Genomic DNA, 21,768 nt, shown 5'->3' on the forward strand with positions numbered 1-21,768 from the left:
TTAACTAACATAGAACACAGAAAAGTGTGTAATGAACATCAGTATATCACATCACTATATTTCTTAGGGATGCTACAGAAAATTTTGGTCATAACAAAGTGTAAAATCTAACACTTTACAAATGATTTTAATGGTAATGATCATTAATTCAAAATGGGGTGGGGCTTCACATTGTTCTGTGTGTGTGAGACTGTTTTGAAGTTGACACAAGGAGAAGAAACACGTACTTCTCTGTCCAGTCTTCTAAACGTCCTGTTTTTTATTGTCGACTGTTTATTAAACAAGTCACGTTGTTACTTCGCTAATTAGATCAGAGAGACTAAACTGAAGGAAAAATCTATGAACAATCAGTGAAAATTCTTCCCTCTCGGAGCTAATGTGAGCTAAAGTCTCTAGCCCTGTAGCTAGTCTCTGGTCTGATGAGCTGCCTTCAGCTAAATCATTTACGTAAATGCACATGCTTCATCACAACAGAAAACCTGCTACAGAAGCTGCGCTGGTTCTTATTTAGAAAACCAGAGACTAAAAGCTACAGGCAATTTTTATTCATACGTTTATCAGGTTTGCCGGAGCCATAAAATCAACTCCCTATTGTTGTATTATATATTTAGCAAAAAAATTAAAAAATTGATTTTCATACTTCTGTATTTTTGTCATTTTATGTTGGAAACTTTTGAAGCATTTGAATTATTGATGTAAAGGCAGGACATCTTTCCAGAGCACTCAGTAGTCACAGTGTTGTGTGAATTCATATAGCCCTATACAGTGCTATATATACAACAGTCTACTGTATATAGTAAATAGTGAATGAGTGAGTCGCTGAACAATGGATGGTTCAGTCCGCTGAAATATTTTGCTGGATCCACATCAGGAAGGGGGTTGACGACTCCTGCTCATACAGCCTGTCTAAGATTTTTATTTTCTATGTTTTATTGCAATTTAAGTTGCAGTTAGGTCAAATGAAATCTCCTTGTAACACAATACACTAGGTACAGTATTATTTAATCCCGTCTGGTTCCTCTGTTCCCTGACCCAGAAGGATGAGGTGGACGACAACACTATCGAGCTAAGCAAAGTGCAGAGCGTGAAGGTGGTGGCAAAAAAGCGACGGGACCGTGGCCTACCTCGAGCTTTCGAGATCTTCACTGACAATAAGACATACGTGCTGAAGGCAGAGGACGAGAAGCACGCAGAGGAATGGCTGCAGTGCATCAACGTGGCTGTAGCGCAGGCCAAAGAGCGCGAGAACCGAGAGGCTACAACGTACCTGTAGGTCAGTGCCACCGGGGGTCGCAGGAGTGAGCATCAAGAACTCTTTTAAGAACTACTAGTCCTAAAGGAACTATGGGAAATGTTAGTGATATGACTGATTTGTTCTGATGATGTAATCTCTTCACTGTTAATCCTGGAGCCATTTTGTACATAATTGGAATAGATGAGCAACATGACCATAAAGCGATGTGGTTCTCCAGGATTCAAGTGAAGAAAACATCCTGTACCGAACTCTAAACAGTGACAGCCTTTGATCATTCAGTACATGGAGTGAAGATGACAAGATTCAAGCTGGCTGTATACCTCAAACGAACAAGACATCATGCGAAAGGAAGCCTTTTGTGCAAGAAAGATGCTGTGGTTTCAATTCATACTCCATGGTCAAAAACAGAACTCCTAACCACCGTGACTTTTGTTCTGCGATGGGTCTAAATATTATATAAATATTATATGGTTGCTTGGATCACTGAACAGAGCTGCAGTATGATTTCCAGGTCCATTGTTTGTGCATTTGTAGCTAGCGGTCATGGAAACAGCAGCATTTGAGGGAAAAACTCAAATCCGCCTTCATCAGAGTCATAAAAAGCAATATTAATTTTAAAAATGTACATCAGGACTGGGATCCCATGTCGTTAGCATCTGAGGAAGTACACTGTGTAACAGCACACTCACTCTGAGGTGTATTTGCATCATCTTTAAAATCGGAGAGAACACACTGTGCTCTGTCTCTGTCTCTATATCAAATCACACTCCCAACTCAGCAGGAAGACACTGGATGTTCTCAAACACACGAGAACACAGACATTCACTCTGGGGCAAAAAAAAAAAAAAAAAAGAAAAGAGCCAATTGTTTTCTTTTGCCACAAAAGTGTTGCAGATTGTTCAATGTTAGGAGCCACTTCATGCTAATGCTAATACACCAGGCAGAGCTTCTCAACAGACTGTCAGTCATCTGCGGGAGGACATTAACACTGAATAAAACAACACGGACACTTATTTAAATGTAGTATATTTAATCTAGCAAGGAATAAAAGAGTTACCATGCAAAGACTGAAGTACGGAGGCACTGAAGTAACATGGGGATTCATTTATTAATGTTTCGAAGCCATGAGTTAATATTTAATACTAAGTAAATCGTGTCCATGAATTATCCTCTCACACTATTCTTGGCCATGTCTTCAGTATCTGGAAGCCACAAATTGTATTGTGCTCTTGACTTCAGATTTTTTGGGACGGCCATCAATATTTGGCTTCCTTTTTTTTTTTTTTCCTCATTTTCATGGTGCACCAAATTTTTTTGACCATATAGTTTTGTATAGTTTGATGTCATTGGAAATGTGGATGTCTAAACAACACACACTGACTATTAATTCACAGTTTACAGTGCTACGTATATTGTCACAATATTATGTAGAGTCACTGGTAAAATGGGGTCAGGCCAAAATAATAAACGAAAGCTAGATTAGCTGAAAAAGAGCAGCTGACACATATAACTATACCTACATAGATTAAAAAAAAAGATAAATTACTTCCACTTCCCTCTAAAAATCTACCACTAAACACAGACAAGCTGTCAAACCCAAAAACTGGCAGCTGAGCCCTACACCTTTGACTTCTCCTACATCAAGAAGTCACATGCGAATCACAAGGCACAACACCAGAGCACTCTGTCTGGTCAGAGATGTCAGAGCTCATCCTGAAGGCGTGGGAACACTCTTTAGGAACCCACGTTAGGAGGTGAGCGCAGGATGAGACATCTGGACAAAGAAGACACACACAGATTTACACAGAAAGAACACAAAGCACAAGGTGCGAAGAGTAACAACGCTAACTGAGGTGTATCTGAGTCATCTTTAAACCTGCGAGGAAAAGTCTGTTTGCTTTGAGGTGATACATCAATGTCTCAACGTTAGTGACTCCAGTATGTCTTCATGAATCAGTCCAGCACTGAAGTCTGAGATTATCAGTCATCTCCATGCTCAGGTTCCTGCAGCCATGATGGTCTGATTCAAGGGATTTCTCTGAGTCTTGCATTATTTTTTTTTAATAATTTAGAAATTATTTGGGTTATTATTAAAATTATTTAGAGATTTACTTTAAATTGTATCTTGAGATATCATATGACTGAACAAGAAGACAATCATGATTTCTAACCAACTACAGCTTCACAGTTCAGCAGTAGAAATAGATTATTATTATTATTATTATTATTATTATTATAATAAACCAGCACTCTGCAAAGCTTTGCATTTTGTATTTATTTGCTGTCCAATTATTAAGGCCCCCATCTTTCATACGAAACCTTTTGTCCAATCATACAGTTTGTCATTCAGTCCACACACTAATCATTAATCCACATCATCCAGCTATCCGTGCTGAAAAACATTACATAAAACACATACTAATCTGAAACGGGGCATCTTCTATTGACTGTTAAACGAGCAAAAATATGCATAGACCCCTGATGGCTAAAGAACACAAATCAGATCTCAAGAGAATGAACTCTATGCCCCAATTATATTAATTCATAGCCACAACTTATTAAAAAATAAGCACCGCATCACCTCAGCGACTCTGTACTGAAGCGAGATAACTTAATATGGAGTCCACTGTGCATTTTTCCAATAATGAAGCGTTTGGAGTAACATGAGCACATCAGTGTTGTTCCTTTCAGCTTTAATATCCTCCTCTGCGTGATAGACAGCCTGCTCAGAAGCCGTGTTAGGGGTATTAACATAAAGTGGCTCTTTACATTGAACAATCTGCAACACTTTTCTGATGAAATCAATCTTGGCCCATTTTTTTTTGTTTGTTAGTTTTGTTTGTTTGTTTGTTTGTTTGTTTTGCTCCCGAGCGTAGGTTCAGCCACGCATCCACAGAGCTGTTGTAATCCACCCTTTCAGTAACACTTGCCAGTTTTTCCTTCATTTATCCTGTGATTTTCACATCTGGCCTTTAAAAATGACATGCACTTCTGGACTGTGTATAACAACTCCCTGAAATTATTCGGAGATTGTATAGCGATTACAATGAGTCAGCAGTAACTGCTTTTAGAGAACACAGTTCTCTCCGTTGATCCTCTGGGGAAAACCGTAATGTTTCCATGACCCATAGAACCGTACGAAAACAACAAACAAACGTATTTTCCCGTCAGAAATGGTTTCAAGTAGAGCCCTTTTTTTGGAAGCTAAGAAACCTGTATATCTTAACTGGATAAGTGTGTTGTATTAATTGTAAATTATTGGTCATTATGTTCTTCAGATTGCTCAGACTGTGTTGATTAGTTTTCTATAACAGCAGCTCTGACAGCAGTAGCAGGTTTATATTAATGTGCTCATTCTAATACGTTATCGTTTCTATAGTAACAGCTCATTCACAGGGACGTGTACGGTGAACACTCCACTGATAAGAAACAGATTAAAAAACGTGTGTTTGTGGAAGGAGTCTCCAGTGTCAGCGCTTTGTAACAGTCAGAGGTAAAGCGATAAGTTTTCTGCCATCTTCAGGGCAGAGGAGTTTACACTTTACGGTTTCTTGGGTTACTTGACAAGCTGCGTTTTATTATTATTATTATTATTATTTTTCACATCAAGAGACATCAAGGAAAAAAACAGGCTGATGAGGGAACAACTATTTATAGCTGCTATAAGTGTTTTAAGTGTACTGTAACTATAAATGGATAAAAATTTTGACATGTCCTTCTTTAATAAATACAGAATTGTAATTGTTGACAAATTGCTGTGGTATAAGAGGAATAAAACACTGCAGAACATGCTGTTAGAGGAAAATAATCAGCTTCAGGGTGGTAGCAGTAACTCTGCTTCATCACACCACCCTGTTGTTGATTATTTTCCTATTACAGCACTACACAGAGTGTTTTATTCCTTACTTAATAGCTAGAACCTGTCAGGCATTTAAAATTTAGCTAGATTATCTTAGTACTTAGTAAAAATGGAGTTCTTTTAAGGTGCATTTGATAATTAAATGTTCTTCGCTTCCATAAAGGGTTCTACTTGAAACCATTTCTGATTTCTACAAACCAAATTTTTTTCTCTGAGCGTATAAGCGAAAGGTTCACACACTGTCAGCTAATCTCATGTCCTTTCACTAATGTCACACTTCAGCAAGGTCATGCATGAACACTTTGATCATTTCCATCGTGTTTTCTTGAGAAAAAAAAAAAAAAAGATAACCTTTGACCTCTGGTACATTATCTGCAGTGCGTCTCACCTGCTTTAACTCCGCTGTTTTTCGGTTTCTGCTCTGCGGCATATTAGCATTTCAACCTTCAGCTCTGTCTCACGTGTTGGTTTTCTGCACCCTGATTGACGCATCTTGCCATAAACGATGTTTATTTTATGATTTTTTAATGTTTTGTTTCATTTATCTTGTTCCAGTGTATTTCTCGTATACAGCTGTGTAAATATTTGTCCACTTACACACTGGATGTGGATGTAGTTGTGTGTTCTCCATACACTTGACCTGTGTTTATGTTCTTTCTCTCACGATGATGGACGATGGAGATTTTCAGTCTCTGTGACTCAGTTATGTGTCATAAAAAAATAACAGATTGATTTATAACCAAGGAACTATTTACTGTGAAAAAGAATTTGTCATGATCGAGCCCCTTTGGATGTATGATATATTCAAAAGTATTATAAATGTGTGTATAGAAAATAAAACAATAACTCAAATAGATATTAGAATTTTGTTAGATGTATAGATTATTTAGATATGTATCATCACATTATTAAGCACTCATCTATCTTGTGTATATACAGTATATTTTTCTGATACTTATGCAACTTAAGCACAAGTACAATAAATACTACATAACTACAATAAATAATACGTAACTAATGCATTTTCTTTACAAACATTTAAGAAACTATAAGATTTCTTTACACAGAACTGCTTTTCATCACTAATATTAATTTTCATTTTAGCTTGTAACCATCTGGAACATTTTTCTAATTAGTCACATGGTCCAATTTCCCAAGATTTCACAAACAAACAAGTGAAAAGGACTAAAGTGAGTTGTTTATTTAAATCGACACAAAATCAACAGGACAATTGACTTGATTTACAACATGCACATTACTCAGTGAGTCTATAGCGAGCCTTACATGCCAGGTCAATTTGCTTTAAGTTTTATTAATAACATATTTATAAACAAGTAATACATATCTCAATTATTAAATCTTTGTTAATATATTAATAGATTACTAAACTTGTAAATGAATTAAAGGTCCGCAGGGAGGCAGGAGACCCACTGCTTTGTTTTTCTGCTCCCAACACACCGGATCCAGCTAATAAACAGCTCCTCAGTGATGCATGTTATTTATTAATATATTAAAAAAACCTCATTAAATAAGGGAACTTTTATTTTTTAAGTTTAACCTGATGCCTATATATCAAACATTTAAACTTTCAAATATATTTATTCTTTAATTGATCCTTAATGAATGAATAATCTTTAATTAATAAATTATGTATTACATGCTTCTAAATAGTTTATTACTGAAGCTTACATTTTTGCCAAATTTTTCTCTCATACACAATAAAAAAAAAAAAAAATTAAAAAAAGTTAGTGTGTCTATAGTAGCCGATGGACTGCAGTGGCTGAACTGCATTAGTGGAAGATTTAGCACATGCCACACTTAGAAGGTGCTCTTTTACCGTTCAGTAGTCATTTTCGTTTTTAGCTCTCTGTGAGCTTTGCCTTTTATGGAGTTTTGTGGGCGTGGATAAATGTAAACCAGTTGTGCTGTGAATGCACTTGGTAAATTATGGATGAATGGCATTTCTCAAAATACACACATGGATATGAAGAATATCAGCAAACGTTTTGTAAATGGTGGTAATTTTTAGTTCAGTTTGCCTATAAAAACATTCACACACAACAAAATAGAAAGTAATACACTGATCCGGTCATCCTGAGTAAGAGCTTTATCTTGGTCAGGGTCACGATGGATCCGGAGTCTATCCAAGGAACACTGGGTGTGTTGGGAATACAGCCTGGATGTGATATGGCACCTCACACACAAGTTCACATCTAAAAGCAGTTTAGATGAATAAATCCAACAGCATGTTTCTGGGAGGATGGAGGAAACTGGAGAACCCAGAGGAAACCCAAGAGGACTTGGGGAGAACATGTGAGACTCCACACAGACTGTTACCTGGGCTCAGGATCGAACCTGAGACCCTGGAGCTGTGAGCTGACAATGCTACCTCACAGCACCATCAACAATACGTTCATACAAATAATAAATGTTACAAAATACAAAATGAAGTGCAGAAAAAATAACTAGATACTGTGTGAAGAGGAAAGGTTGAGCATGCTTAAACCCTGGAGAAGGAGGCTGAAGTTGGCATGTAGGTCTGAAATATTTAATAAGACATATTTTTTGGTTGTTTAAAGCTTGACCTTGAACTGAGCTTTTTCAGAACATCATTTCAGAACATGCTATCTGTGTTGTCCTGCAGGTTTTTTTTTTTTTTTTTTTTTTTTTAGGTCTAATGGGATCACAGTCCTTATTCTGACCTCTCCGTTAGATCTGTTGTCATGGTGTAACTGTTGTCATCTCTCTAACACAGCTCGGTGTCATCAGTGATATTAATCCCACTCTAATTGAAATTACTTCTGAAAGCAGAGATGATGCACATGGTAACACTCAGCGTGTGAGGGTCAGCAGCGCCGCTCGCTCCCTGATCATCGGCTGTCCCGGTGGTCATGGAGAGGGGATTGCGTATCTCTTCCTGTGAGAGTCTGCTCTTTCTCCACACGTAAGAGCCTGATCAGCTGAGACAGCGATTTTAAAAAAAAAATCCTGTCAGGTTTTGGGGTTTGGATCACATCCAGATGGTTCTATTAGTCCGTGTGTGTGTGTGTGTGTGTGTTAGCAATAAGTCCAATTTTGACTTATGAGAAAATTAAATTGGTCAACCTTGAACAAACCAAGTCCAAGTTAGCAGTTGATCATGAAATGCTGAAAGATTTCACAGACAAATCTCCTAATAATAGTGTGGATGTGGTCTCATAACTCACAGTAGATGAGTATGTGTGTTCTATAAGAATTAGCTCTGTGTGAGCTGGACCTGTTCCCAGTCTGGAGCTGTTTAAGGGAATGACAGAAAAGGCTGCCTGCCAGTCTGTATACATTTAAAACTTCACTTGCTCTCTGCTGTAGTTTTATAGTCTTTATAGTCCTTATTGCTATAGTACTAACTTGGGCACTGATTTGTTAAGATCCCAAATAACAAGAACGAGTTTGTATGATGTCTGATCCACTTTTACATACAATAATGAAATACACTATATGGGCAAAAGTATGTGAACACCTGACCATCACACCTATATGTGCTTCTTCCCCAAACTGGTGCCACAATGTCAGAAGCACACAGTTGTATAGAATGTGTTTGTATGCTGTAACATTACAATTTCCCTTCACTGGAACTAAGAAGCTCAAACCTGCTCCAGCATGACAACGTCCCTATACACAAAGCGAGCTACATGAAGGCATGATTTGAGAAGATTTGGATTTGTTAATAAATCTCGCAGTTACATCCAATAGATTCTGCTTTTCTGATATGTATTTTATGCTTTTAGGTAGAAATGTCTTAAACTGCATCCTCATTTTTAATCTATTAAGCCAATTTTATCCTTTAGCAGAATTTTTGTGCATATTTCTTCTAGAAACTCACTGCATCATGGATTCCCCCTTTGTGTCACAGTTCCCATGGTGACTACCTCCATTTTATCAGTTTGTCGTCCGGAGTCCAAACTTATTTTTTTTCCAATTCCTAGTCCTGTGATTTCCTGATTTTTTTCCGGGATTATCCCTGGATTATCTCTTTTTGATGCAGCCTGCACATGCATCCTGCCTCATTTGCCTGTATGTTGCATGCAATACTTTCATGTGGAGTTTCAGAGTAATTTTAGTAATTCATCACTTGTCTGATTTGCATTTGTTGCAGCAGGTCTCTTTCACAATTATGTTTTACCCTATGTCAAAAACATTCCAGGTGTGCCGAAATGTTTCTCTAGCAACTTGATTGTGTAGTACTTCTAATTACATGCTTAGTAATTACATGCTTGTTTTATACTTCTAATGACATGCAATTATTTCTTCCTTTTTTCCTTTATATTTTCATTTCCTGTTTGTACTAACTGCAGTACATTCTATTTAATCCATGTGAAAGACCCAATCCTTTGTAGACCCTGTTACTAAATCAGCTTGCACCTTATTTTTTGCAGGTGTTCGGAAGTTCACATGTGTTTTTACACACACTCAGCTTTAGTAAATGTAGTGTTAGTGTGTGTGTACAGCTGTGTATTGTATACGATGTTCCCTGAGTAGGCCATCCTCTCAGCCTGTCCTTTCTGTAATGAGAAATACAAAGACCATGACATGTGTTACGAGTTTGTGTGTATTCTGGTTATGTCAAACCCAGAGTTTAGCTCTGTAAACTGTTTGGAGCCATCGGTCGGTCGAGACTTGCATTCCTCACTCGCTTAACTACATACATTTTAGTTTTACTATAGTCACTGAATAAGAAGCAGAGAGTTTAACGCGTTAGTCATTACCAGTCTGGGGGTGGATTTGAGAGAGAGTGTGTGTGTGTGTGATTGTGTGTGATTGTTTCCAGATCTCTGAATAACCTTTACACACTGAAATAGATGCATTTCATTGCTTTAACTCAGAAACGTTCCACAATTAAAGCATATCGTTTAGAAAATATTACAAATTATTCAGTGAAACTAATAGGAAAGATATGTAGTTATGAAAGTTTGGACCACTAAAGGGATGGTGGAAAAACACAAAGTGTACTCCTGTTCACTGGAAAAAAGAAGAATAATTTTACATTGCAGATTATTTTACAGTTTTTCATCTCCACTTATTAATCAGCTACTCACCTTAAACCATATTAATTAGTAACTACTATGGAGTATACACTGACGATAGTAATAATAAATTATAAAAGGTGCCAAGTAAGGAATAAAACACAACAGGAAAATAATCAACGTGATGTGGCGTTACTGTAGCGACCCCAGATTTGGTTATTTGCACATATAACAGCACATCTTGAAGTGTTTTGTTTCTGCTTATACCACAGCAATTTGCCAATGATTACAATTTTTTTATTTATTAAAGAACAACACATACATTTCATCCGTTTAAAGTTACGTGTAATGTTGTGGAACATCCATGACACAGGTTAGTTCCTGTTATCACGTACGTTACAGCAGCTATAAAGTCGTTCCCTCAGCAGCCTCTCTTTTTTTCTCTCTGTCTCTTGAAGTTAATAAGACAAAAAATGCAGCTTGTCATGTTACAGAGAAACCAGAAAGCGTAAACTGTTCTGAAGACGTCAAAAAACTTAAAGTTACAGCTTTACTTCGGACTGTTACGAAGCACTGACACTGGAGACTCCTTCCATAAATGTTAAAAAAAAAAAAACACCTACACACACACACACACACACAACACAAAGAAGACTGATGAGAAACAAAATTACCACCATGTCTGTAGTATTGTGTCCTTATTGTGTTTAACCTGGAGAGAATATGGGCTCATTTTGGAAAACATATGCATTTCTTCTCCACTTGACCCGGTGTGTGAGGAATAAATAACCAGGCGTCCACTCAGTCATCATGCTGAGAGCGCTCTTCCTACTATAAACACACAAGGAAAAAAAAATACATCAACTAAATGTCAATACACAGAGGATTTCAGGCATTAAATGTCATTATGCTAATAATGAAAGCACTGGGACATCTGGTTGAAATTCAGAGTTAAAATGAAACGTTTGCTTTAATGACTTGAAAGAAGTTTGGGAGGGAAAAAAACAATGTTTATGCATCAAAAAAATGCCATGTGACCTGAAAGTGCTGCTATTTATCGTCTGGTTGTGCCATGTGACATTGGCACTGTGCTTTCTGCTCCATTTGCTGTGCGTTTTCCGGCTGGTAGAGTGAGCCAATCACAGAGGACAAATGTCTGTAAATCCTTTTCAGCCCCATGAAAAGAGCTCAGTGATGCCATTAGACTCCATCTCTATTCTACAAACTTAAATCACACAAACTCTCAGCCACCCTCCGAGTAACTTAGTGCAGATGTTAATGAAATGAAAGGGCTTTCAGGGTTGGCATGTGACATTAAGGATAACTAATTATCAATTACGGATCATTTACAACTGAACGGCTTCAACGTCTGCCAGGAATCCTATAAGAATAATTAACAGAATGTGTGTGATTTCAGTCTACGCACTTGGCAGGCGATTGCGTTTGACAATCAGGCTATTTTTAAAGTGTAAAATTACTAAGTACTGCTGAATATCAAAGCTGGGGGTGAATTTTAATAGATTCTGTAGATTTTCTGCCAAGGCAGCTCTGAAACTGCAGGATTCTTAAAGGAGAACAGTTACGCTTAGCTAAAGTGAGATATTTACCATTTATACCACAGCACTGTTGAGTTCTGGATTCTGATTGGTCAGAAAGTGTTGATTTATCTCCTATAACAGCACAGGTTTATATTAATGCACTCGTTCTAATACATTATCGTTTCTATAGTAACAGCTCATTCACAGGGACTTGTATGTGATGGTGGATATGGTGAAGGTTTTTGTTTAGCATTTATGGAAGGAGTCTCCAGTGTCAGTGCTTTGTAACTGTCAGAGGTAAAGCTGTAACTGGAGGTTGTCTGAAGGACGGAGTGCGCTACGGTTTCTCAGTAACATGACAAGCTGCGATTTTGCCTTATTAACTTTAAGAGAGAGTGAAAAAGAGAGGCTGGTGAGGGAACGACTGTTTATAGCTGCTATAACGTAAGTGAGAACAGGAACTGACTTGTTTCATGGATGTTCCACAACATTAAATGTAACTATAAACAGATTAAAAAAAAAAAAGACATCTTTTTAATTAATAGAAAAATTGTAATCGTCAGTGAATTGCTGTGGTGTAAGAGGAATAAAACACTTCAGGATGTGCAGTTATAGGAAAATAATCAACTTCGGTGTGGTAACATTAACGCCGCTTCATCACACCACCTAGTCGTTGATTATTTTTCTATAAGAGCACAACACCATAATGTTTTATTGCTCACTTATAAGAAACCAAGGCCCTGATAATGTCCAAGTAACACATGATAATTTGCGAGGGTGTTTTGTATTTAAATAATTACATTAATTAAGTCACTTTCGAGGTAGAACTAGGAAATAAAATGTCAAGGAATGTGATATTCGCATGTGATTAATGTTCTTGGTAGCTGTGGAGAGTTCAGATCTCTAAGAGACACCAAACTGAAATTAAAGAAAGACAAAAAAAAATGTTTCCCCAAATGTAAAAATGTATAGAAACATCTGAAGTTGCTGAGAGAAAAAAACTAGTTCAAATGATCAATAAGTGTTGATATTTGTATTATGTAGAACCATGTATAATTTAGAGCTTAAGATTTGGTTTGTGTAGAACAGAAAAGGAGCTGCAGAAAGCCTTAGTCATGAATTTCACAGAAAACTGAGCTACTAAAGTACTAAAGTAGCCTCTCTACACTAATGACATGTGAATCAAGTCAGCTCTGTGAAGTGTGTGTGGGACAGAAACACGACTTAACACGTGTTTGCACTTACGCTAGGTTCTCACTGTGGTATCCAGAGACCCAGAGAAAGCAACAGGAGGAAGTAGCGGAGAGAAGTGTGAGAGGGGACAGGAAGGTCAGCGTCGGGGGTTAGCTGGATGTGGCTGTGTGTGTGTGTGTGTGTGTGTGTGTGTGTGTGTGTGTGTGAGAGAGAGACAGACAGAGAGAGGATGTCTGGTGGTTGTTTGATGCTTTGGCCAAAACCAAAAACACAACCACAGGATTTCTCTTCATTTACTCTGGTTCAAGAACATCCTGGTCACATATTACAGCAATAACCATGGTGACCACATTACAGACTTTACGGATTTGTAGTCTCAGCTTTATTTTCATCTTTACACATTTCCGATTTCGGTTGTACACATCCGACACACCAGCGCGATTCCAGACCAGTAACACGGGATTCTTAAAGAAGAACAGTCAAACCTGGCTGTTTTTCAATAGTGAAAAGCGCGAAGTCTTGCCAGAGCTTTGAAAAAGTAGCACGTGATAATCGCCATGTACACAACAATGCTGTTAAATTGTGCAAATCACAGGTTTTGTATTGATGCGCTCATTCTAGTGTATATTATCATTTCTATAGCAACAACTCCTTTTATTTAACAAAGAACAGTTTTAATTATTGCTGTGGGAAGGTTTTCTGTGAGACATTTATGTAACATTTATGGAAGGAGTCTCCAGTGTCAGTGCTTTGTAACAGTCAGAAAGTTTTCCTACACAGGAACGTTTTCAGGACAGAGGAGTTTACACTTCTTGGGGTTTCTTGGTAACATGACAAGCTTCATTTTTTTTGTTTTTATTAACTTGAAGAAAGAGAAAAAGGAGAAGTTTGTGTTGGAATGACTGTTTACAGCTGCTATAACGTAAGTGAGACCAGGAACTGACTTGTTTCAGAGACGTTCTACAACATTAAATGTAACTACAAACTGATAAAAAGTATAATATTTCGTTCATTATTAAATGAAAAATTTTAATCATTTGTAAATTGCTGTAGGATAAGAGGAATAAAACACTTTGGGACATGCTGTTATAGGAAAATAATCAGCTTCAGGTTTGTTACAGTGTTTTATTCCTTACTTATAAAAGGCCCTGATTACTAAAATCCCAAATAATTGAGTGCAAACAGAGGGACTGTGGATTTGTGGGTGCTTTAGAAAGAATAATTGTGTTAAAGTATGCAAAGGAAACAACGTGTAAAAGATGTTTTTGCGTGTTATATTTGTTCCTGATAGCTGTGAAGAGTTCAGATCTCTAAGAGACTCCTGAAAGAGTCAAACTGAAATGAACCTCGCATAATAATAACAATGTATAACGAGAATTAAAGGCTGTGAGATAATTGAAAAATTGCCTATTAATTATAATGAACACAAATTATTATGAACACAAAATATGTGTGTATGTTCTGGGGGTGTAACTGAATGCGAGTACATTATTCAGACTGAACAGACGGACAGAAGGCGGGGACTTCAGTTACCAAAAAGCTTGACAGTAGGTGTGGATATAAGGACGAAACAAAAAGTTGCATGAGTTTGAGGTTTTTACTTCGCTGTTTTAAACTTTAAAGAACAGCTTTTAGACGATCATGGGGAGGGTTGCCAGGTTTCAGCACAAATCCCACCACAACTACAACTCAAAAACTGCACAGAAAGACTTGAAACTAGCCCAAAACCTTCCACAGAACAAGGCAGATGCATTGTTCTTCTTTCTTTCAGTCTTTTTTTCATGGCAATCTGGTTAACAATAATGTATATTTCTGATCTGCGGTATATATCTGCTATATGCTTGTGATACTCCTAGTGGTACTATTTAAAAAAAAATCTTCCAGCAGCCCTTTCCATTTCCAGTATTCCCAGTGCATAGTGGTAGGGTTATCCAAAAAAAAACAAAAAAACTTCAGTATAGACCACACCCACTTTTCATTTTAATCCAAATACAAAAACAGATACAGAATAATTCAGCACTAAATAGATACAGATATGAAAATTTCATATGAAACTAACTTGATTGGATAGAGATAAACCATTCTAGGTCAGATCTTTGGAGAAGTTCCCTGTAGAAGAACCCTCTGAGCTCTTCAAGACTGCACTAGAGAAGAACACTGAACACTTCCTGTTACATCAGTGTTGAGGTAATACTATAAAGCATGACGTGAAGAAGCGTCTGACATGGAAAAGCTGTTACCTCATTCCACAACCATGCAGACGTAATGAGATATACTGGAGAAGATGAACATTGTATTTGTTCTGCCAGACAGATGTTTATGTTCACGTCTTGAATTGTTTGAGAATGAGTCCACCTCCTGGAATGTGAAACTTCCTGAATTCATAGAAACGTCACATTAATTCCACTTGTTTAATTAAACAGGTTTCAGGTTTGAGATCATATCTTTTTAAGTTCTGTTCTCTTCTCTGTGTGAGGCCAGATTTTTCTACGCTGCGTAATTTATAGGGTTTTTATATGTTATTGTTTCTTTTCAGACTTGTGTGTGCTTAAACGGTATCTCAAAGGAGTTTTAATTGATTTAAAGCTCTGATTGAGGATGAGACTCTGCTGTTCATGTCAGATTTTTCATGATGTTGAAAAAAAAAAAAAGGAAAATATGCTGGATTTCACATTTGAATCTCAGCAGGATCGAATTCCTCCTTGTTTTTTAGGTAATGTTTAATCACAAAACCCGGTCCAACATCATCACGCGTCCTCTGGGGTACTTCAAAAGTACCAGCCAAGAACTTGTACTTCGTATTTTAGACATTTGATCCATTTTCTTTCTTTTTTTCTACTTTTATGCACAGTCATCATCATGTGCAGATCCATGTGTGGTAGAAGGAGCCAGAAGGACAAAAAAGAGAAAAAGCACAAATGGATTAAGAGATCAAATGGAGAAAAAAATAAAGGGTGGAGAATGGAAACATATGACTTTATTACTGCCTGTAATGGGCCTGTAAAGTCACTAATACACCGAGAATCAGAAGAGCGATGAAGGGAATGAATTTCAGTGTCACAAAGAAAGAATTAATTAAAGAACAAATGAGAGCTATGGAGCTCCCAGTGAGATAAGAAGCAGCATGTGTTTTCACTCAGGTCCTCCTCTGGCTGTGAGTTTTCCAGAGCGGCTGTGGGGCAGGCGTGTGTAATTAACTCCAATTTCTCTTTAATATGGCTCTGTGCACAGCTTTGGACTGAAGTTGCAGCTCCATTGAGGGGCACAACACTCAGACGCTGAGCTCTTCTGTGTCACTTAAAGTTCATCTTTTTCCACACTCGTATGTCCTGCATGTGTGTGTGTGTGTGTGTGTGTGTGTGTGTGTGTGTGAGTGTGAAGAAATATATGTCGAGATAAGGGCTGCTCTTCATTCCCCTGGGCTCAGTAATGTGATTTTTTTTGGATTATTGAATTATTGCCTTTGTTATTCAATTCAAGTCATTTTTATTGGTGTAGCTCTTGTAACAATACATACTGTAACAAAGCAGCTTTACAGAAATCCGGATATAGATCTAGATCCTAATGAACAAGCCAGAGGTGATAGAACGAGGAAAGGGATGAGTAGATTGTGTGAATAAGAGTCCTGGGATGAGCGCAGGACAGTGTTTATGATTACAGCAGCAGCTCTTGGGTACAAATCTATCCAATCAGTCCACTTTTATCACTGTAGTATGAATTTACAGTTAAAGCAAAAACAAATTTTGAAAAAAGGTCATGCGGATTTCAGACACCATGCTGTTGGTGTTGAATTTTTTTGGTCCACTGTGTCCTGCAGGAAAATTGCCAGAACCAGATTAACGATTTCCTCTACAGTCTGTTATATCCATATGTACAGTATGTGTTGTAAGTTTTGGCACTCGATAGTCAGATTCCAAATAACTAATAGACTGAATGACAGAATACTGCGGTGCCTCGTGTTTGTGGAAGTATTCTTGTCAGGTTGTAGGTCTCGTTTATCTCGTGGGTCTACATATGAGTTGACGTGAGCACTCTGTCATAGACTGAATCAGCAGCCCTGTTTTCAATAATGCTCTTTATTCATAGTTACCTCAACATTCTAGGCTACTTGCAAAGCACATATTCCAGATTGAAGAAAGATGAATCATCACAACTTTCTGAACTGTGCAGGATTTTTTTGGGTACAGTAGCTTAGTAGTGAGTCTAAGCTACACTATATGGACAAAAGTATGTGCACACCTGATCATCACACCCATACATGCTTGGAGAACATGCCATTCCAGATTTATTCCCCCTTTGCTGTTATAATAAGCTCCACTCTTCTGGGAAGCTTTCCACTAGATGTTGGAGCGTGGCTGTGGGGATTTGTGTTCATTCAGCTACAAGAGCATTAGTGAGATCAGGCGCTGATGTTGGGATGTCGAGGAGGTCTGGGGTTCAGTCGGTGTTCCAGTTCATCCCAAAGGTGTTCAGTGGGGTTGAGGTCAGGGCTCTGTGCAGGACACTCGAGTTCTTCCTCTCCAACCTTCACACACCATGTCTTCATGGAGCTCGCTTTGTGCACAGGGGCATTGTCATGCTGGAACAGGTTTGAGCCTCTTAGTTCCAGAGAAGGGAAACTGTAAAGCTACAGCACACAGAGACATTCTAAACAATTGTGCGCTTCTGACTTTGTGGCAACAGTTTGTGGAAGAAGCACATATATGGGTGTGTACACGTATCTCCCCCTCACAACCAAGTCGAGTCCATTTTTATTTAAGTTAATTTTCTATTTTGTAATACATTATCATTTCTATAGTAACTTACACAGAGACTTATATGTTAGACACTCCTGATAAACTAAGACTACTAATAAACAGATTTAAAAATGTGTTGTTATTTAACAAAGAAAAATGTGTAATTGTTGATATGGTGAAGTTTTCCATGAAGAGATGTTTATTTAACATTTATGGAAGGAGTCTCCAGTGTCAGCACTTCGTAACAGTCCGAGGTAAAGCTGTAACTTTAAGTTTTCCAACATCTTCAAGACAAAGGAGTTTACGCTTTACAGCTTCTTGGTAACATGACAAGCTGTGCTTTTGTCTTATTAACTTCATGAGAGAGAAAAAAGAAAGGCTGGTGAGGGAACGACTGTTTAACGCTGCTATGACGTAAGTAAGAACAGGAACTAACATGTTTCAAGGATGTTCTGCAACGTGTATGATGTGTCGTTCTTTAATAATTAAAAATTTAAATCATTGACAAAGTGCTTTGGTATAAAGAGGAGTAGAACCACTGGGGGTGTGATGTTACTGGAAAATGATCAACTTTTGGGTGGTGACAGTAACTCTGTTTTGCGTCACTGCTAATTTAAAAAAAATAAAATAAACAGCACACTTCTAAGTGGTTTTTTTTCCTTAAGAATGCTTAAGAGAACAAATGTCCAGATAAGTCAAAATTGTGATTGTAGTCAGGGAACTAAGCTCTAAAGCTACCTCTTAGTCTGAAATGATGTAATTAGCACAAAACCAGTTTTTTGCGATGGCTACAGATCTTCGGTTGGAATCTCGTTTTAAATCTGTGGTCTGAAGACAGAGACCACACGCACAAACCTAACAGCATAAATAAGCTTGAAATGTTTTCCATGGAGGAGAATCCAAATCCTCTATGAGGTGGTTAGATATTACAGGAAGTTCTTGAGTGTTGTTTCTCCCTCCAGGAGTGGTTTCATCAAATATTACTGGGAAGAATCTGCACATTTCATCGTTGAAAGAACTCTACAGCATCCCAGCGTGTTTAAGCTTAAAACCGTCACTCATTACATGTGTTATTCAGTCTATATGTTCAGTTTGATTTGGTTATAAACAAAAATGGCTGACATACATTGAGCTAATTTCTAGAATTCCCTTCGTTCATGCTATGTAACACTAGCAGGTGATAAAATGGTGCCCTCTAGTGGAAAGGATGATGGATTGATCTCAGTACAATCCTTAAGAGAGTGGCGAGGCAGCAGTTATTTTGAAAGGAAATAAATTTTATGTTTAAAAAAAAAAAAAAAGCCCCAGAAATCGTTCATAGCTGTACTAAAATTTGATCTGAACATCTCTGAAAAATCTCTTTACTGGAAAACAGTGTGTAATGTTCTGGACACTGAGGACCAGCGTGTTAGATCCTGACTTTCCGTGTGGGATTATTTTATTGTTGGCATGGTGTTCAAGTTCTCCACACGATGACTTGCAATCCAGTTTACCAGTACGAAGGGATTTGCTTCAGTAACATCTCCTTCCAAGTGGAAATGCATAAAAACAGTCGCCCACATGGTTTCAGTGAATATCACAGACTTTGCAGCCTCTTCTTCAGCCTGTCAAGCAAAGGACCAGACTGTCCTGCCTGCAAAACAGCGCTGAGAAAAAGCTGTGATGAAAAGTCCATGCTTCGTTGTCTCATTGTGGGTTTGTCCAAGACCAGTGAAGGATGAAATACAGAACCAAAAGCCAAGGTTATGAAAAATGATTTTTAATTTGAGCTTCACAACATCAGTGCAGATGCTTCCCATATGTGTGAGGAAATCCTTCAACAAAACGGGCCTAATTGCGGATTGAAATGGGAGGTTGTTAGAGGAACAATAGCCTATTGATGTCTCTCTCTCTCTCTCTCTCTCTCTCAGTGTAACACGTGTGTAATTTTTTCTGCCCTCTGCTGCCTGCAAAGTGAAGTACAACTGGATTCAATTGGATTCAATATTTTTATTTTTATGTACTAAATTATTACACTTATTACCTTCAATCTTTTAACAGTTATATTTAATGTTATTGAACGTCCAGTAAGCAACCTAGGTCCTGTTATCACTTATATTCTTTCTTTTGAAGTTAATAAGACGAAAAAAAAAAATGCAGCTTGTCATGTCACAGAGAAACCAGAAAGTGTAAACTCCTCTGTCCTGAAGATGTCAGAAATCTAAAAGTTACAGCTTTACCTCTGACTGTTACAAAGCACTGACACTGGAGACTCCTTCCATAAATGTTACATAAATTTCAAAACTTCACCATATCAACAGTTACATAACTACACATTTTTAAAAACTGTAGATTATGTGGAGCATCCATTGTACCAGTCCCTGTGTAAGTTGTTACTATAGAAATCATAACGTATCTATCATTTCCTGCACTACTGTCAGAGCTGCAGTTAGAGAAAATTAATCACCTTCAGACCAATCAGAATCCTGATTTCAACAGCACTGTGGTATAAATTACATTTAATACAAGTCTATGAACATTCAAACGTTACAAACTGCACCTTTAACTACTGAAATAATGCAGTTGTGTGAGTAAAGAATTCAAATTTGTGATATAATAGCCAAAGCCATTTGCTACATTACTTTTTCTGTGCCAGTTTTATTATTTTTCAGAGAAATCCATGATGGTTATAGTAATGTTTTATTAATGAATCCATTAATCTTCAGTTTTCCGATCTCCACTTTCCATTAAAGTGAATGGCCCTTGAGACACATTTGTAATGAAGCTGTCTGGAATCATGGACTATTTTAAGATAAATGTGTCCAGCGTTTACAGAACAACCATTTTTATAGAAATAAAATTCAACACCATGTACATTAAGCACCTCAAACAAACACGGATGGTCCGGGTCATTTCCTTTAAGACATTCGGGAGTATAAGACTTTCACGTCACTAAAACAAAAGCTATTTTACAATGCGATAAAACTCCAGTGTGCTGTCTAAACCTGCTGCATGTAGGATGTGGGATTTATATGCTGCTCGTGGAAGAACACAAAGTAATGTGAAAGCTGTGAGTGCACACATTCGAGGAGAATTCAAGTCATAAATAGAATATCTAATTATCGCTAATTATCTATCATTATTTGCCATCGGTATTGCCTTCTCCTCGTTATCACAGAAGTGTTAACTTTCCACAGTTACCAAGGCATGGATATAGTGATATACAAAACGTCTCGCCTTTATCAATGAGATGTATTTTAGCTAGCTAGTCAGGGTTGATGGATTTTCTTCTTAATAAAGATGTAAGCAGGCACAAACTTGGAGAAGAGGAATAGTTTTATTGAAGCTTCCCTTCTAGATTCAATCCTCAACTGCCTGCATACCAAAGAAACCCTTTCCCAAAACACCCTACTGAGGCTGCTAACCCAAGGTCAGCACAAAGATAAAACTGTCTCCTAGGCCCTGGCAAACACATTCCTGTCCACAATATATGCTCCGTGAGGAGGTTTTCATTAGCACGTGTATCTTGAGAAATGTTTAACATGCTCCGGTAGGTCTGAGAATTAGATTCCATACCATGCTGATAATATCAAAAGGTAAGAAGAGCTATAATGAAAAACCTTAAATATTCTTCAGTGTTAGCCAGCTAGCTAACTGCGTGGTATAGGATCAGAGCACAGGACAGAGCATACAAAGCGAACTAGCTGACTAACATTAGCTAGCTTTCTAAAACACGAACTTTTGTTATAAAAAAAAGAGAAGAGGTTCTCTCGTATATATATCACATTTATGCTAGCTGGCTAACTAGCTAAAAGTTGATGTAGAGAATAAAACTCAAACTCTGGCCGCTTCGGGTGAGTGAGTTTTTTTTTTTTTTTTATTATTATTATTCAATATGTGTTCTCTGTTCATTTTATTAGCTGATCTGTGTATTTTGTGATCTCCAGCCTTTCAACTCACTAGCTACTTGTTTAGCTTTCTGTTAGCTTGCTAGCTTTCTAAGGTTGCGATGTGATGATGTATGACGTCTCAGGTTGCGTTCACAAGTACGTTTTAGTGTTGGTGTATAATAGGTGTGTTTGTGGGTGGACACAGATATCAGATGAAATATGGAAGGAGTCTCCAGTGTCAGCACTTTGTAACAGTCAGAGGTAAAGCTGAAATGTTTTCAGACGACATCTGGACAGAGGAGGTTGCGCTTTGT

General features: G+C 37.6%; 1 protein-coding gene across 5 annotated transcripts in view; it reads left to right on the top strand.

Moving 5' to 3' along the window:
• Nucleotides 1-21,768, top strand: part of veph1 (ventricular zone expressed PH domain-containing 1) — a 107,906-nt gene that overhangs the window by 85,562 nt on the left and 576 nt on the right. For 3 of the 5 annotated variants that reach the window (XM_053234978.1, XM_026927187.3, XM_026927186.3), the window contains exon 14: nt 1,037-5,499. The exons of 1 other annotated variant lie outside the window; for it this stretch is intronic. In XM_053234978.1, coding sequence (XP_053090953.1) covers nt 1,037-1,273 — 237 coding nt within the window. In that variant the 3' untranslated portion in view covers nt 1,274-5,499. Of the gene's footprint in view, nt 1-1,036; nt 5,500-21,768 lie in introns of those variants that run through there. One more of the 5 variants, XM_026927188.3, reaches the window with a different exon arrangement.

This window comes from Pangasianodon hypophthalmus, chromosome 6 (assembly GCF_027358585.1).
Source record: "Pangasianodon hypophthalmus isolate fPanHyp1 chromosome 6, fPanHyp1.pri, whole genome shotgun sequence".
Taxonomy (NCBI): domain Eukaryota; kingdom Metazoa; phylum Chordata; class Actinopteri; order Siluriformes; family Pangasiidae; genus Pangasianodon; species Pangasianodon hypophthalmus.